Source organism: Thunnus maccoyii, chromosome 21 (assembly GCF_910596095.1).
Source record: "Thunnus maccoyii chromosome 21, fThuMac1.1, whole genome shotgun sequence".
In the NCBI taxonomy this organism is placed as follows: domain Eukaryota; kingdom Metazoa; phylum Chordata; class Actinopteri; order Scombriformes; family Scombridae; genus Thunnus; species Thunnus maccoyii.
This window is the reverse complement of record NC_056553.1, coordinates 3,037,173-3,055,945: the sequence shown is the minus strand read 5'-3', so window position 1 is coordinate 3,055,945 and position 18,773 is coordinate 3,037,173. Positions and strand designations below refer to the sequence as shown.

At 38.3% G+C, this 18,773-nt stretch overlaps 2 protein-coding genes across 6 annotated transcripts in view; both read left to right on the top strand.

Annotated features, from left to right (window-relative positions):
• The window catches only part of LOC121888075 (LIM zinc-binding domain-containing Nebulette-like), a 121,845-nt gene that overhangs the window by 30,658 nt on the left and 72,414 nt on the right, over positions 1 to 18,773 (top strand). For all 3 annotated transcript variants that reach the window (XM_042399352.1, XM_042399353.1, XM_042399351.1), the window contains exons 3-4: positions 4,766 to 4,850; positions 10,291 to 10,398. In XM_042399352.1, coding sequence (XP_042255286.1) covers positions 4,766 to 4,850; positions 10,291 to 10,398 — 193 coding nt within the window. The remainder of the gene's footprint in view (positions 1 to 4,765; positions 4,851 to 10,290; positions 10,399 to 18,773) is intronic.
• LOC121888074 (nebulin-like) overlaps positions 10,859 to 18,773 on the top strand; it is a 75,555-nt gene continuing 67,640 nt past the window's right edge. For all 3 annotated transcript variants that reach the window (XM_042399349.1, XM_042399348.1, XM_042399347.1), the window contains exon 1: positions 10,859 to 12,121. The gene's annotated coding sequence lies outside the window, so the exon portion shown is untranslated. The remainder of the gene's footprint in view (positions 12,122 to 18,773) is intronic.

The window sequence follows — 18,773 nt, the reverse complement described above, 5'->3', positions numbered from 1 at the left end:
CATAGTAATCTCTCATAGATCTGTTTCCTGTTTCCCGACGTTTGTCCTGTTTTTATCATGTTTTTGCACCATTTTGATTGTAATTAATAGTAATAATAGTAATTGATATTAATAGTTTGGTCTATAAAATGTCCAAAAACAGAGAAAAATGCCCATTATAACTTCTTAAAGCTCAAGGTGACGTCTTCAAATGTCAAACCAACGTGTAAAATCCAAAGATATTCAGTTTACTGTCATGTGTGACACAGAAAAGCTTCAAATTCTCACATCTGAGAAGTTTCAACTGCTTAAAAAAAATCACTAAAATGATTATTTGATTATTAAAATCGTTGCAGATTAATTTGCTGACGATCGATTAAAGGGATAGTTTGCATATTTTGAACAGTAGCTGATCGTGGAAGACGTGAAGTCAATTTTTGATCATTTTCACATAAAACATAGCAGGAATTTTATTGGCTTAAATATATTGTATTTCTCCATTTATTGAAAAAAATCTTTTAGTTTTCCAGCTACAAGAGAGAACTCAGTTACAGTAAATTAGGTCCTCCTAAAATCTCTTTTATCACAAATTTTAATAACCAAAAAAGACTCTTTTAAATGCTGGATTTAAAAAGAAAAACCATAAATAATGAGCTATAAATATACAGTAATGCTCTTTGATATCGTATGTTTATGTAAGAAGCTCTGAATAGAATATGTAGATATTATATTTCAAAGCTTTTGAATATTTTTAAATTAAATATTAACATCACTGTTATAAATCTGCTGTGACTCTTTACATCCAACTTAATGATGAAACAGTTTGTTGATTAATCTGTAACTATTTTGATAATTGAATAATTGTTTTGCTGCTCTTCTCTGTTTTATATTATTGTAAACTGGGTTTTACATTGTTGGTTGGTTGTAATGGACATTTTCCACTTTTTTGTTGGTATTTTGTTGACTGAACAACTGATTGATTAACTGATTAACTATCAGCACGTTAATCTGTAATGAAAACAGTTGTTAGTTGCAGCTTTAATCCTGAACTGCAGGTTGAAAACAGGTTTGAGTTGTGATGTCAGTTGGAAGGTTTCTACCTGTTGAACAGGTGTGAAGCTTCTGTATATTTGGAGAGGTCACATGACTGTTGACGGACGGCGACGTTCAGACTGTCAGAGATGTTACTGACTGAACCTGAAGGACATGTTTAAAGCTGTTCTTAAAGCATCTTTGTCAGTTTAACCTGCCGTCATGATTTTTTTGAGGTTTCCTTTGAAATCTTAACATGACTCATGTTTCTCCTGCTGCCTTTGTGTTTGTGTGATTCAGTTCTTCTGATGTTAAACGTCCTGTTTCTGTTTCTGTTCCTGCTGTACGTCTCTGTGATAAAAGCAGCAGAATGACTCAACTTCAACAGAAACAACCTCACAGTCACTTTCTTTTTTTTTTTTTTTACAAACAGTGACTTCAAGCTAGAACTGGCAAACGTTTATTTTAGGTTGATCACTGGTTCCCAACCTGCTTTAGTGGTGAATCAAAGCCTCATAGATAACTAGTGTTGTGGAAATTTCCCTGAGAAAGAGCCACATGGAGACCTAAAGAAAGCATTAAACATCGTTACTCGTTGAAGCAGTTGGAGACAATCCATCACACCATCACTAACAATTATACAAATGTCCAAAAATACAATCATCTTGTATTTTTGGAGAGACAGCATGTTGTTCCCTTTCCCTAAAGATTGTGAACCCAAACTAGACAGCTTTATACCTCTCTAGAAGCAAAACTATAACAGTCTGGTCCCTAAACGGACACTTCCACAAACTGTTACACCTTCTTACAAACAAGTATGATCACATGGTCATACGATCGAACAGAGACTTCAATCAATAACTTCAAACATGGACATCCTTCAACTTAACCTTGTCTAGATACCTCATGATCCACACAGCGTCTAAGACAAAGATATCGAACCCCAGAGGTCAGCAAGCAGCCCTCACATAGAAACATGTTCAACAGTTCAACTTAAGCTAGGAGCAGGACTACATCACCAACATGTGTCCCCAAAATGACAATGACATTACATCACATTCAGTCGATAACAAACATCGACTCTTTGCAACATATAAACAAAAGATTTATAAAATGATAAACCTGCTATTCAATTTTCTTTCACACCAGTGTCACAGGTTACATGTGTCTGAGCTGAAATGATCAATTTAAAAATAATCTATTCTGACAATCGATTAAAAGTCATTTTTCAAACCAAACGTTTTCAGTCTCTCGACTGTGAGGATTTGATGCTTTTCTTTAAGAGCTTTATAGACATTTGGTGACATCATGTTGGACTTTAAGACTTTCAGATGAGACATTTTCATTGTTTTCTGGGTGTTTTTTTGCAGCTGTGTGCAGATTAACCAAAATGTCTGTTAATTTTTAATTTTATTTATTTTTCTTTGGGTATTTTATGCTTTTATTGGACAGTTGAGAGATGACAGGAAATGACATGAACCAACATCCGTTGCCAGAGTTATTTATTTTAATTTAAGATCGTGATCTGTTTTTCAAGAGAGACCCAGACTGTAGAAAAGTATATAAACTATAAAAACATAGACAAGACAATTCAAAAACACAATCTATATACACATTAACGTCCTCTTTTCATATTTTGTTTTTTATTTGAATAGTTTTTAGAGTCCTGGAGAGATAAAACTCCTGGAAAAGATCATTTCTTGTAGCAGAAAGTTCTGTCTGGTGACTCTTCAGCTTTACACCGTCGACCTCTGAACTAATCAACAAATCGATTAAAAGATGAATTGTTTCGATATTCTATATGACAGATAGTCAAGTCTCAAAAGGAGTCTCATAAATCACCAGACATCCACAAAAACAACAGAACTGCATCAGCAGCAGAGCAGCGGTGGCTTCGACTGCGGATTAACGAAAGACTTTCAAGGACAAATCAGGCAACAAGCTTTTCTGTGAGGTGTTGCAGGTTGCACTCGATGCAGCAGTGAGAAGAAGAGTTATAACAACGCCTCGTCCTACAAACAGAAAGGAAAAGAGGGTCGAGGTTTATTGAAAGATTATAACCTTCTACACGCAGGCTTGGTGTGAAAACGCCTGAGGATCAATACAGAGAGGATTCCTCTTCAAGAAACCTTTAATAAAAACACTCTCAAACGCTCCGGGAGGAGGTGAAGTGTAGGAGTGTTTCCCACCTCCGTCTGTCTTCCATCCACCAACCTCACACTGTACATGTTCCTGCTTACGGAAGCTGTAAACTCACTGCTGCTGTTTTTAGATACAGAGAAACAAATGTGTGTCTTAAAGGTCATTAAAGGTCGAGCGAGATATGCAGAAGGTTTAAGCAGGGTGCTGATTTTTCTCATTTTTCGACGTCTCAATGGGTGATTGTTCCCGTTAATGTCATCGTCCTGCCGGGTCAGAACGGGAAGGGAGGTGACGTGACTCAGGCTGCAGCTTTTATTGTTAAACACAACTTGTTGATTGTGTTTAAAAATGCGTAGAATTCAATAAATGACTCTTATTATGAAAAATGTGATAAAAGGTTATAAAAATGCTGTTATTCCTCATGTTCACCAGGCACAAATTATATTTAATTTATTGTGACCCTTGTTGTCGGGTTCATATTTTACTCGTCCGCATTATTCTTTTAAGAATTTCCAGGAATTTAAATCCACCTGATTGCATTATGTATGAAAGAGACTAGCTGGTGAACATAGTGGAGCATTTAGCAGCTAAAGAGCCAGATATTTCCCTCAGGAGTTGGTAGAGAGTAAAAACAGAGCTAAAAGAGAGTGAATATTGGACTTACATTCACCAGGTGGACAGAAACACGACTCCACATGAATGATAATGTTGCTCCGTAACTGCTGGATGTGGAAATAAGCAACTGTTTGCTAACATGTTAGCCACAACTACTCTATAAGCTGATAATATGACAGAAGTCATGTTTAGAGACTATTCTGCTGAAAACAAGTGGACAAAAAACATCATTTCAAGCAGCTTTAACCAGATTTAAACTACAAAGGATCAAGAATAGAACCCTGAGGAACCCCACAAGTAATTATTGACATTATCAATGTGATGATCATGTTGTAACTGCTGGATGTGGAAATAAGCAACTGTTTGCTAACATGTTTGCCATGTGTTGTGTTTATTTGTTTCTGTTGCCACCAAGTGGCCAGAAATTATTAAATTACTCAGCTTAGTTTCAGCTCTGATGTTCTTTTACTGATATTGATCACTTTTCATGTTGTCATATTGCTGTATAGACAATCAAATTCAAATTCAAATAAGCTTTATTGGCATAGCAGATCAGAAACCTACATTTCCAAAGCAGTACAGAAAATTATAAACATTGACAGATTATTAATAATTTTACAATAACATGTAAATATAAACAATAATATTAAATACAATATAATAAAAGGCATTTTTACAGATGTAATCACACAGAAACATTTACTACAGAGCTTATTTCTCTCAGATTATGACAAGACTTCATATATTACTGCACATTGACTTTTCTCCCCACATAGACGGGACAGTTTCTGAAGATCAGGGATATATTCAGGATATATATGATTTATTTTTTCAAAGAAAACTTCTCTCAAATCTTTATATTTGTCACAGTATAATAGGAAGTGAGATTCTGTCAATCTCTCTCTGTTTTTTTAAATTTTTAAGTGTCGCTGCGTCAATCAAAAGTTCAAATTTCAAAGCCAACAATCAGTAATTTCTCTCCTCTCTCTGTTTTCAGACATTATCCCAAGACGTCGTTCACCATCGTGGCCGACACGCCGGAGAACCTGAGACTGAGACAGCAGAGCGAGCTACAGAGCCAGGTGAACACACACACACACACACACACACACACACACACACACACACACACACACACACACACAAACACTCTGCCGGCTGTCATCACCAGTTCTGATGATGTCAGCGTGTCCTGGTGTGTTAGCCCCATGTCGCTAACAGATGATGTCATGCAGCGTTTGCTCGCTGTCCGCTGTCAGGTTGTGTCGGGGAAGAGAATTAGAGCTCCACTGCTGACTGTTATGTCATTAGAGGTTAGATTGATCTGCTGACTATTTTCTTGATTAGTCATTTTGTCTATAAAGTGTGAGAAAAAGTGAAAATGACTGTTGACCAGAGTCAGATTTTATGTCTTTAAATGTCTTATTTTGTCTAAACAACAGTCCAAAACACAAAGATATTCAGTTTACTATCATTTATGACAAAGAAAAGCATTAAATCTTCACATTTGAGAAGTTAGAAGCAGCAAATAGCTAATTTTTTTGGCATATTTGCTTAAAAAATGACTAAAAATAGTTGCAGATTAATTTTCTAATTGACTGATTCTTGCAGCTGTGTGTATGGAAGTCGACGTGTGTAGATACAGTTTGTTGTTGTTGACGGTGTACAGTTTGGTGCACGTGGGTTTTAATCAGCTCTCCACCCGTCTGGCACCACACGGAGATGAAAACAAACGCTCAGGTGTGTCAGTAGAAGCTGCTCTGACAGTTCCGCTTCCTGATTGGTCAACGCGATGTGATTTACTGACACACAAACTGATGGAAAGGACACGTATGAGAGAATAAACCAGCTCTGCCATATGTCCTCATCCTGTCTGTGAATGTGTGTGTGTGTGTGTGTGTGTGTGTCTGTGTGTGTGTGTGTGTGTGTGTGTCAGCCCAGCAGACTGCAGTACAAAAGGACAGATGCCCACTCAGCAGTCTGCAGCAGGGGTCGTGCTGTTTGTCATGGGATGTGTGTGTGTGTGTTTGTGTGTCTTGTTCTGCTCCAATAAAGATCCGTTTATTAGCAGCTTGTTGTTTATAAAGCAGAGATTTAAACATTCATTTATTCTGTCACACTCTGACGTTTATCACACCTTCATTTTATTCTTTTTTCTTTCTTTCTTTACATTCTTCTTTATTATTTTGAAAGTACTGAATGAAAATCTGTCAGAGCATTTTTTTCAGTTTCTTTAATTTCTGTCATAAATTCTGTCATAATAAGTTGTTTTTATGCCTGAAGAAGTTTAATATCTAAAAACAAGAAAGAGCAGAAAGCAGATTGACCACAGCTGTGTCTCTGTGTTTTGAAGCATCATTTTACTGCAGGAATTTACAGATTTCAGGTCTTTGTCTCTTCCTGTTCTGTCGTTGTGGCTCCAGCTGTATCAGACATTTGAATTGTATATAAAAAGACAGACTGACACTTTGGAAAGCTTCTGATTAAAGTGCCGTTTACCAAAAATCCATATTAAAAACCCCAAGATGGATATTAGTTTTTTTACAGTCCTGATATCTGCTTGCTTTTCCTCTAATTAGTCTAACTTAGTGAAAATGACCTTATAACGACCTTTGCAAGGAGAAAATTCACAGCATAAGGTTCACTCTTTAATGTCTGGCTGCAGCTTACATGATATGACAGATATACATATTGGACTCAATGAGAAAACGTTTTACAGATGTTTGCAGTCCAACATACTGTAGGAATTCAGTCACCACTGATTCTTTACCTGAGTTCTATGTCGCATGACAGACAAATATTCAATGACTCTTATTAAAAAAAGGTGAAAGAGAGCAGCTGAATTTATAATACAAGAGCATTTAACTGGTAAAAAACATTCACACAGTTATAATCCCAGTTACAGATTATAAGTGCAGGAGTGTTTTTACCATAGACTGTATAAAAATATGGACGTAGTTACCGTGACGACACCCGTTGGTTTCTGAAGAGCGGTTTTGAAGCTCAAAGTGAGCCGCTCCGGCCGTCGCCATCTTGGCAGTGCGTGACGCTGCCTAACTCCCAGCCAATCAAAAATTGGGCAAAGAGGCGGGCCGAATGGCTGAAATAAGCCACCTAGCGGCTGGCAGACCTGTCACTCAAAGCAGCCATGTCCTTTATTATGCAGAACTTTACAGCTTAATAAAACTTAAACTGGTGAGTTATTAAAAAATTCACCCCCCGTACAGTTGTCATGAAAGAAGAAATTAGCTTTAGAGACCAAAACCGTTTTTTGTACCAGACTGTAAACATGTTTATTTCTGCTGTAATGTTGGACATTTTAACATGGGGGTCGATGGGGATTGACTCGCTGGAGCCTCAAGTGTTCGTTCAAGGAACTGCAGTTTTTGGCTTCATTAGAGGTTGCCGCTTGGTTTTTACCCATTAAATGCATATTTCATTTCCAAAAGTATAAACAATAAACACAATGTTACGTAATAACGTCACAGTTCAACATCTCAACAGACATAATTATGTCATTTGTGGCACATTATGGTTTAAAATAACATGCGCTTTGACATCTTTGGTAGTTTTTTTAGGCTCAGCGACCGTCCACATTTCTAACGTACTTTTATTTCAAACTGATTGTGACTCTTAAATTTGCCATTTTACATCATTTTGCAGACAACTACATCAACAGGCTTTGATTCACACACACAAGGAAGGAGAAGAAAAAAAACCTTTCTGCTGCAACAAATTAATACTTTTTAAATGACTTTTCGTCTTCAGGTTTTTAAAAACTTTTCAAATAAAAACATTGGAAAGTGAACACACCACGAACGGTGATAATCCTGTCACTTTCTCAAAAACTAACAAGTAATTCATTCAGATTAGTTCAAACACAACCTGCATACTGTAACATGTCAGAGAGGTCATTTACTGAGACTGTTGTAAGCTTTTATACGACCAGTGACGTCCGTCTGTCAGCGGTCAGAGAGAGCGTCTTATCGTTCTTACTAATCTTTATATGATGTCACACAGCTGCACTATGTGTGTCAGACCAGGTTGTAGAGCTGACGTTGATCTGCTCGTTGTTGTCAGGTGTATGTGACTGGAACAGGTGATGGCAGGCAGGTTGGATACGATGCAGGATATTTAATGAATAATATAAAGTCACTGGAGACACCGAAGATACTAAAGCACAGGAACGAGGCTCAGAAACACAGAATAAACTGTAACATCTGCCTCTTGCATGTTACATTAAATACATTAGTTGAGCTGTAAATGGTCACTATGTCTAACAGCAAAATCTTTGAATATAGAATATAATTTAGTCAGTAATTTTACCTTTATTTAATAGTTTTAAGGTGTACATATTTGTGTTATTTTCATTATTTTATGCTGTTATCTTATATTGAATATTTAATACTCGGCTACATAGTATCCAAGGTAACGATGCAGCTATAAAGCCTGTTACCGGGGGAACCAGTCAGACCAGGTGAGTGTGTGACTATTAAATGGAAACCTGTAAATAATAATGTATAGCTGACCTGAGAGAGACTTTATTACTAATTATAATGATATTGACATTCAGAGTGATTATCTATGATTCATCTGTATCAATAATCTGTAATATAGTGAGTTTTTGATCCTGGTCGAGGTTCGACTGTCGATCCTGTAATTTGTTATTTAACGGTTATTAAGCTTCGTCACAGAAGTGCTTGTAAGCAATAAACAGTCATCATTGAATCGACATCGGAGCGTCTGGGTGTCTTCGTTAGTCCACCATCATCATCATCACCATCACATCACAACACAGAGACTGTAGGCTGTGAGGCTAATATCGTCCCCCGTTACACAAACACAGTATGAAAGCAGACGACTTGACACTAGTTTGATGCCTCCGCTGCCTCACCTGTGTAGTAAACAAGCTGCTGAGTCGTCATATTTACTGTTGTTGTAGAGTGAAGCAGCTGATTTTTACAAAGTTGGACAACAGACTGATCTTTGTTGCTCCCAAAATCCTTCAACACTCTGATTCTCAGATGCTTCAGAGTCGTGATGATCTGATCGGCACGGTTTCCTCCATTTTTATTTATTAGCTTATTTTACTGACAGATCAAAGATATCTGATATCAGAGCAGCTCCTCTCACATACAGGACTTCTCTCATCCCATCCCTCTTCATCAGATCCTTCATCCATCCGATCTCTTCTTCATCAGATTCCTCCTCCACTAAATCCACCAGTAGGAGTCACCAGTACAGTGATTCTGGTTCAGTTTTCATGCTTCCATTGTTGTTATTTCCACCCTCAGTAGGTGTAAGTGTGTGTGTGTGTGTGTGTGTGTGTGTGTGTGTGTGTGTGTGTGTGTGTGTTTTAGAGTTTAGCTCATTAGCTTGTCAAATTAGCTCAGCAGGGAACCTGTGACTGATGAATAGGGATTTAATCTGCTATGTAGTGAGAACGAGGACAATCAGTGTGAGATGAGAATACCAGCACACACACACACACACACACACACACACACACACACACACACACACACACACACACACACACACACACACACACACACACACACACACAGAGAAACTTTAAGTGTCTGAGTCATATTTCTGCAGTTTACAGCCTTATGTAACTGAGTTCTGAGGGGCTAATGGGTTGTTACTGATGACTGATGGACACCAGCGGGACGACACTACGGCTAAACGAGCTGCAGTGTTTCCTCTGAAGGTCGAACCGGACCAGAAGAAGAAATATCCGCCTGTCCAGTCCGCCTGCTCCTCCGTCTCATGTTACACACTGATGATGTGGATCAGGATCAGCTGGAAACCTGGATCATAGAAGTGGACACGTGGAATAATTCCTTTAATTGATGAATATTTATCTGTTTTATTTGAGACATATAAACCTGTTTACATGTGTTTCTATTTTAGTCTTAAATGAGCAATATTATGATTTAAATCGTAAATTTAAATCTTTTTAAGTTTTTATATTTGGTGCTATTAACACATTTTAGCGCTGAGGTTCAATAAGCAGCGCTAGTTATAATGAACACATAATTACTGCTAATTACACCATAAATACAGACAAGAAAAAGGCTCTAAAATCTTTCCTTTTCATATCACACATATAGCTGTTCAACATGTATGACGGAGTGATTACACTACATTTAAAGATCTTTCTACACTGTGCTGTAATTATTTCAGCTGTGTGGGCTCACTGAGAGGTAAAATCACCCTCAGATACTCATCATCACTGTAATTATTATATAGCGTCGCTGTAATGTGAATGTGCAGCTTTTGTTGCCGTCGTCGAGCTTGTAACGGAGATATCGAGTTAATTAGTTCATCAACTAATTGCTGCTGAGGTGGCCGCGCTAGAGAGAAGCTCTTACTTTGATTTGTTGGCACTGAAACCAAAACCTGATCTTTGTGTTTGTAAAACATAGATTTAGATGAGATAAACGTTGATATTTTAATATATATAGTGTATTTTCCTTTAATATTAAGTGTTTAACTCCTGGTCTCTTCTCTCTGCAGGTGAAGTATAAGAAGGACTTCGAGGAGAGCAAAGGTCGAGGGTTCAGCATCGTGTCCGATACTCCAGAGATGCAAAGACTCAGAAGGACTCAGGAGCAGATCAGTATCGTATGTACACACACACACACACACACGCACACACACACACACACACATACACAAACACGCACACACACACACACACACACACACACACACACACACACAAACACACACACACACAGATGTACACCGTGTTCATATTTGTTCTTCATGTGAGTGTGTGTATATGATGTGAGGAATGAAAGGTGAATGTAAGGGGTGCACTTTGGTCAGTGAGCACAATCACACACACACACACACACACACACACACACATACAAAACGTCTACATCATCAAACCCTCCTCTGTCGATGACGTCGGCCGTTTGAAGAGGAGTTTCTTCTGAAACCAGCGAGTGTAAGTCAACGTCATTTTTTATGTATTTAATTGAAGAAGTTATTTGTTTCTGAAACGTGATAAAAGGTTGAACCAGTCAGGCTTTTACAGCAACCAGGAGCATAAAACGGCGTGTTTAAACATGTCTAACATACAGTACAGAACTACTGCATACAGACAAACAGGTTAATATAGAGATTAAACCAGATGTAAATGATTAATGTTACCCTCTGGAGTCCTGCTGCAGTTATATTTACATCCAGTGTTACTCACTGTGTTTATCATGAAGTCTAACAGATGAGTTGAATGTTTTTCTTTCCTCATAAAACATTTGTGAAGTTGATTTTCCTGCATTGTTTACATTCATATTTAGTAGTTTGCAGCGTTTTCTGCTGCGTTGCTGCCGCCTGTAGATCAGTGAACAGTGAAACCATCAGCAGGACTGTGTGTCGCGTCAGCTAGAGCTGCAGCTACTGATTATATTCATTATTGATTAATCTGTGGTTTATTTTCTAAATTAATCAGTTAATTGTTTGATCTATAAAATGTCAGAAAATGGTGAAAAATGTTGATCAGTGTTTCCCAGAGTTCAAGACGTCTTCATGTGTCTCCTTTTGTCCAAAGAAACCAGAAAATATTCACATTTAAGAAGCTGAAATCAGAGAATCTGGAAATTTCTCAAAACAGTTAATCGATTATCAGAATAGTTGGCAACTAATCAATTCATCTTTGCAGCTCTAGTGTCAGCTGTGTGCACATTTATGCACAAATCAGGGGAACCTGTTCATTAAAAAGCTGCTCTATAACACTACTAGAGGCCAAGAACTTCTTCTTTAAATGAGCAATAACACACAACAATGAGTCCAAACTCAAGTAAATAATAAATGAGACGATGATGATAAAAGTTAGAAAGAAGTTGATTATTTTCTGGTCTGATATGATCACCACTTACAGAGAAGAAAGGAGGCTGTTTAAACAGTGTCTGTAATCACTGTGATCCATGTTTAGTTGTTGTGTTAGTTTCACCAATCAGTTGACAGCATCAGTGTTGTTGCTATGGTTACCTACAATGTAATAAATCCTGAGCACTGATTTACAGTAAAACTGATGACAAGAAACTGTCTGAGGTGACGTTTTATAAGAGTTTAACAGACACCTGCCAGCCAATCAGAGACCAGTGTTTTCTGTGGCTGTCAAAGTGTTTTATACAGTAGAACAGAAAGTTTGGATGTTTAATAAAAACATAAATGTGTTTCTTTAATCTTTGGATATTTCTGCGGTGTGTGTGTGTGAGTGAGTGTGAGTGTGTGTGTGTGTGTGTGTGTGTGTGTGTGTGTGTGTGTGTGTTTGAGCCCACAGATGCTTTGAACATGTGACCTGATGACTCAGTGACTCTCAGCAGATGTTTCTAAGGTACTGTGTGTGTTTAAACTAACCTGTTGGTGCAGCTTTTAATCTCACTCTCGCTGTCTTTATAAAAAAAAAAAAAACAGTTATTGATTTATTTTTTGTGTGTTTTGAGCAACTACACACATGCAGACATGTGGGCGTAAAATCTGAGATGCACATAAAACATTATTACAATAAACAATCTACAGTAAATACTGTCAAATGTAATTAGTGCTTTACATATGATGAATATATAGTATGAATGTAAAGAGTAAAACAATTTGAGACCAAGTAACAAAAAATGTAACAATAAAACCAATAAAACAGATAAAAATGAAAACAACAACAACAATAACAGTAAATAGATAAGAGTGAATATTGAATACAGTGAAATAATTGATTAAATAAAATAAACTTTCTCACATCAAACTCATCTCCATCGTACCAAATGTCTCTCTCTCTTCTCTCTGTCTCTCCATCGTCTCTCCTCTGTTTACCTGAGCGAGTGATCGTGTTATTCCGCTGCGTTAATACGCCACAGATTCTCTTCCTCGTTTGCTCGGCTTTAATTAACACACACACACACACACACACTGTCTCTCTCGCTCTCTCTCTCACTCACACACAAACGGTTTGACATTCAACAGCCCACACATTTTGATTTTATTACTCAGCTCTTTTCAAGGTTGACGTGATGATGAAAGAGGAGGATGGGGGGGAGGGAGAGGAGGGAGAGGAGGGAGAGGAGGGAGAGGAGGGTGGTAGGAGGAAGACATGAAGGAGGTTTCAGCTGAATTGAATGTGAGCTGTCTGTTTATCTATCAAGTGGCAAAAACGAGAAACCAATGAATCATAACATTCATTGAAAGGGAACATATTCTGTGTTTATATTGATCCATCCGTCCATAATAATCACATGCTCCATATGTTCTAACATCATGTGAGTTCATGCAGCAGTTAATCTACAGTATATGTACAGGTGAAGGATGTTTTTAAGAGCATTATATTTGTAAATACTTAATATAATTGTGTTCTTGGTGCTGGAAGGCAGGAACAGATATTTTGTTTGTGCTGTAAAGTAGTTTTATTATTATGTGCAGTGATGCCATAAAACCATGCTGCTAATATGTGGAGGAGTTTGCAAACACGCTCAGGAAGTTTTTGACTGTGTACAACATGTTTACATCGAGGTGGCAGATAATAACGTGTGTTACAGTTGGTAAACATCATCAGGTTGGTAAAGGACAAAGCTTTATGTGACTTCAAATAACATTTTCATTCAGTGTTTTCTCTGCTGAGTTTCATAAAACACATAATAATAATAATAATAATAATAACTTTATTTATATAGCACCTTTTAAAAACAGAGTTTACAAAGTGTTTTGACAGACAAAGCAGAAGCAAAGACATGAGACAGAAGACAATAACAGATCTGACCTTAAAAAGATGGCGGCCAAAAGCAAAGAAAGACAATAAAGAAAGAAAGATGATCTAAAGACAACATTACATAAAAGCAAGTCTGTAAAAGAGGTGGTTTAAAAGAAGTCAGTGATTCTGCAGTCTTATCTGCTCAGGCAGGTCGTTCCAAAGTCGAGGGGTCCTGATGGAAAAAGCACCTTTAGATTTAATCCTCGACTTTGGAACAGCCAGAAGGACCCACCTGAGGATCTAAGGCTGCGGGCTGGCTCGTAATTAATCATCCTCATAATTAAACAACCACATAGGTTTATTCTACCTGCACTCCATAACGACTCATAGCAGTGTAATGTGCTGCTCTCTAAAACTGTCACAACAACAACAAAACAATAATGATGTTTTTATGATGTGTCAACGCTGTGGTTCAGGTCTGGTTAGAGTTAAAGATGATGGTTTGGGTTAAAATGATCACTTGAAACGTGGTTTCTGCTTCCTTAAAGTCACACAACCATTGTTGTCATTGACAACCGTTGTCATCACCGCGACAATTGTTGTTACTGTTTTGTTTTTTTTTTTTAAAAAAGTCCTGACTTGCGGTTGTAAACATGACATTTGCAGTTGGAAGCAGGAAGCGTAGTCAGCTGCATAAAGGACCAGTATGAGATAAATAAAGAGTTTATAACTGGAAATCATGCAGAGATATTCCAGTAAAGACCCAGAATATAAATATAGAGGCTGGAAATGTGCAGCTGGAAACAGTTTCCATGTGTGAATTGACCAGAATCATCTCTTGCCTCTCATACTGTTAGTCTTGCTTAGAGAGTGTTGAAGAATGAGTTTTGTAATTTACATACTCAGCTGTGATTGGGCAGTTACATCCTGACGTTACAACTAATGAAGTTTATAGATTTATAAACAAGGTTCGGGAACAGAGACCACGGCGAGTACACGTCCCATCCGTTCTTCTCCCCTCGTCTCAGTTGCAACCCCTCTCTCTCTTTTCATCAACCGTCCTCTCTCCTCCGTTTTAACACGGGAACGGGGGGGCTTTATTATCCAGGCGACGGACTGGAGAGACAGCTCCCCCACTCAGAGTCTCAACCTTCTCCCCCCCGTTCCCTCCTACCTCCCCGCCGTCGGCCAGTCGACATACCGTACATCCATTGTCGACCCTCATCCCTCCATCCCTAATCCCTTCATCAGGTTCTCCAACCCATCCATCAACACATCAGCTCTCTGTCATTATCTCAATTAAACTATTGAAACGCTCTCTGCGTGGTCTCAGTTAGTGAACGTTCTGTATACTGGCTGGTTCAAGACAAAGTAGATCTTTTCCTGCTGGTTTTTAACTTGCCAGGTCCAGAAAATAAACCATAAACTAACCACCACTAATCCTTCAAAGACTCCTGAATTATCACATTTCAAACTAAACTGTTTTACATTCACATCCTGGCTGAACCCACCAAGAACTGAGTTTGGAACACGCATGAAAACGCTGTCGTGATGTTCACAGTTTCACGCGTGATCTCACCGAGTCGACCGCAGCGGGTTTTTATAATGTAGATCTGGATTTTTACCGTAGTGAAGAACAAGTTTCAGTCAAACTAAAGTCCAAAAAGCCTGAAGAGAAGAGAAGTGTGTTATTTCTGCTGAGTGGTGGCTGGCAGTAAAGCTGGTTCACATCAGGACGAGATCACAGGGATTTCTCTCAGGAAAAGCTTTGTGTTTCAGAATTAATTAACAAGATCTGAGGGAGAGAGAGAAAGAGAGAGAGAGCTCCTGGTCAGCCTGGCAGATTTCTGTTTTTTTTTTTTACCACCTATGAAAACTGTTTTTCCAATTTAGCTTCAAGAAGAGCGATTTTACACAAAGCGGTTATTCTCCGGGGAGCCTGTTTACTGTGACTGTGGGTGAGACAGTGATGACTGCGGGCACGATGGGGCAGCCAGGACTCAACTGGCAGGACTCAGCTGTTATTCAGGCCAGTAAACTGATGATGTGTTTAAAGACCTGATTAATTATTTCTACCATGAATGAGTGTGATTCGGGGTTTTTTTTATATATATATATATTCTGTTGGTGTGTTTCTATGCAGATTTGGAAGATTTTTAAAGTTGGCTGAGGTGAAAGTTGTAGAAAATGCAAGTAATACGTCGTTATCAGAGGTTTAAAACAGCTGATCTGACTGTTAACTGCTGCGTTTTTAAGCATTGATGGTCAGCAGTGTGTCCGCTCGCCAACCTCGTGATGTCATTACAGTCATATGACGCTCGTTATCTGTTTATCTGTGTTTAAAGTGGTGCTAATCAATGATTTTATATTTAAAGAGCACTCCTATAACATTATCAGAATCATGATGGACAGAGCAGCTTTTTTTATTCCATGCATGTGTTAGATTGTTGTGCATCATAATAATAATAACAGCTTTATAATAATAATAATAGCTTTGTATTTTGTATGGTGTGTTCTGTGTGTTTGTTTGTTTTTGTGCTGTTGTATTATTTTTTGTCTGGGGCTACAGATGCAAAATTAGCATCAAGCTAACTCTGCTGCAGTGCACCTTTAATGTTTCAAACTGCACACTGTCCCATTCAATAAATCAATCAATCAATCAATCAATCAATCAATCAATGCACATCTAATCACAGCAAACTGCTAGTTCTTGTTATTAGGAAAAATAAATGTAATGTTGATGCTGATTGGCTGTAAGTAACTTTCTATAGACAGCAGTTTGTAACTTATACATACAGCTGATTATCAGTTATAAATGTCTCACTAGAATTAACCAGAAAAAAGATAAAAGTCTTAAAGTCTATGCATGTTCATACATTTAGTGTAAATATTGTATAGGTGCATGTACAGGTGAAGCAGTTTAACTGGTGATAAATGAATCTTTTGTTGTTGTGTTGAGCTGTGATTTGTTAGTGTCGTCGCCGTGTAGCAGCAGATGGTCGTTTGGCTCTTAAACAGTCAGATCTGCTCCGGTCGCTCGCTATCAGGTCGATGTCCTGTTTATCTCCACCGCCATCTGACACCGATCACGCTGCCAGACTACCCGCTGCTCCTCGGTTTGATGTTGGCAAATTATGTATCCATACAGTGATGAAATTCAGCAGCGAAATTATTGATCACATTTGTTTTATATTCTTTCTTTTAAATAAGGCAAAATAAGTGAATCTTTACAACAATGTCACTTGTTCATGAGGATTTGATCGTTAGCATAATTGACGCCCCTAAAATACCCATATAAGGTATTTTTCATTCATAAAAATGTTCCCAAAGAGTGAAAAGAAGAATTTTTTGGTTGCTGCTGTCAGAAACCAGCAGACACATGTATCAGTGTCAGTTGTCGTATTAAAGGAACTGAAACTATTAGAAGATATGAATCCATCAGAGCAAACAGAGCATCTGTTTGTATGAGTGGTTGTGTTCATTCCTGCATTATTTTGCCACAGTTCTCTGGGCTGCAGTGGAGAAAATTAGTGTTTTTTTAATGGAAATTAACTAATTAATGTTCATCTATATCACTAGTAGGACTGGTGTTAGTGTGTGTGTGTGTGTGTGTGTTTTTAAGGTAAATTCCTTCCAGCATACGACACTCACTGACCTCCTTAAAACCTACACACACTTAAACACACATAAACAACAGTGACACATTCATACAGTATGTGCCCTCACACACACACACACACACACACACACACACACACTGTACCCAACACTGTGATTAAAATGAAGGGCACAGTGGCGATAAGGTCTTGAGTAGAGGGCTAAATGTGGAAGTTAAAAGTGATAAGAAGTCCCCAATGACCCGATACTCACCCGACAGTCGGCTGTCACACGAGACAGTCCGTCGGAGTCTCGATGAGGCAGTTGAGGTGAAACAAGAGGCTGAAAAAAAGGACTTTAAAAGACAAAAAGCACAACGTTGAGAAAGCTGTGAAGAGATCGAGAGGAAGAGCAAGATATCAGAGAAGCTGAACGAGTGTCCGAGACATTCAGAGGCAGGAAGGGTGACCACGACGACGAAGACGTCTTGAAGGAGCTGAGTGAGAACCAAGAGTGATCAACAAATCAGAGAAGGCCAACAAGTAGCTGATAGTCAGAAGCAGTGAGCCAGAAAAACGGCAACTAAAATCTTCCTAAACTGAAAGACACAGAGGAAGACAGAAGGAAAATCAGGACATTGAGAGACGATCATAAATCGGACAAGGTGAGTGTAAACAGGACGCTGAGGAAGAGTCCGGGCCTTAGACGAAGCTTTGGGGAAGGTTGGTAAAAGCTGAGAAATCCGAATACAACACAACTTCTAAGGATGACTGCTGACAGGATGACAGGGACGTTGAGGCGTAGGCATTGAGAAGTCTGACATATTAACGGGGACTTTAAATAAGGATGACCTTGACATGTAGCGTTACATGGTGACCATGACTTAGAGGAAGCAGCTAGCGGCTAAACGTGTGTCTACAACAATAAGGACGAACATAACATGAAAGACTCTGACAGGAGAACTGATCAGTCAGTTGCAGTTTTAGTAATTATTTTTCCATTTTCATTGACTTTGATATGGTTTATTTCTCTAATATGTCAGTAAACACCACACATGTTCCCACCTATAACTGCGTTAACCACTTTAATTTCTAACTTTGAGAATTTGGACCAGTTTGACCTTCAATGCAAACATTTTGGATATCTTGCCATCACTTAAATTTATATAAGATGGCTTAAAATGTTTGAATAAAGCAAAGTGTACTGCAGAAGAGTTACTTAACTTAACCACTCTGACCAGTATGTATTTTACTGTGATACCAATATATGCAACAACCAACATGGCGCCTGTCACTGTTATATCCTGAGCATAGACACTTAAAGAGGCCGTGTGGAGTTTTCCTGAATGTATTTCCTTCCTCATAAAGCTGATTTTTTAAATATTTTAAATCCTGCACTGTTTCCTTCCATGTTTACTGTCTTCTTCACTGCCTTTGTTGGCTCATTGCTGTGTTTTATGATGTATTACAGCCTCCTGTAGATCATTAGAATAATGTGAAACCATTGGCACCTGTGTGGATGCATACGCGTCCTCGTGCACGAGACAAACAAAATAACTGCTCCGTAGCACTACTAGAGGTTAGAAACTCCACAGGACACCTTGTCACTGTTGTACCTTTACCTACTGACAAGTCCTCCACACAACAGAAGGAACTAACTACGGATGTATTACAGGAAGTGGATACTAGACTTAACCCTCCTGTTGTCCTCG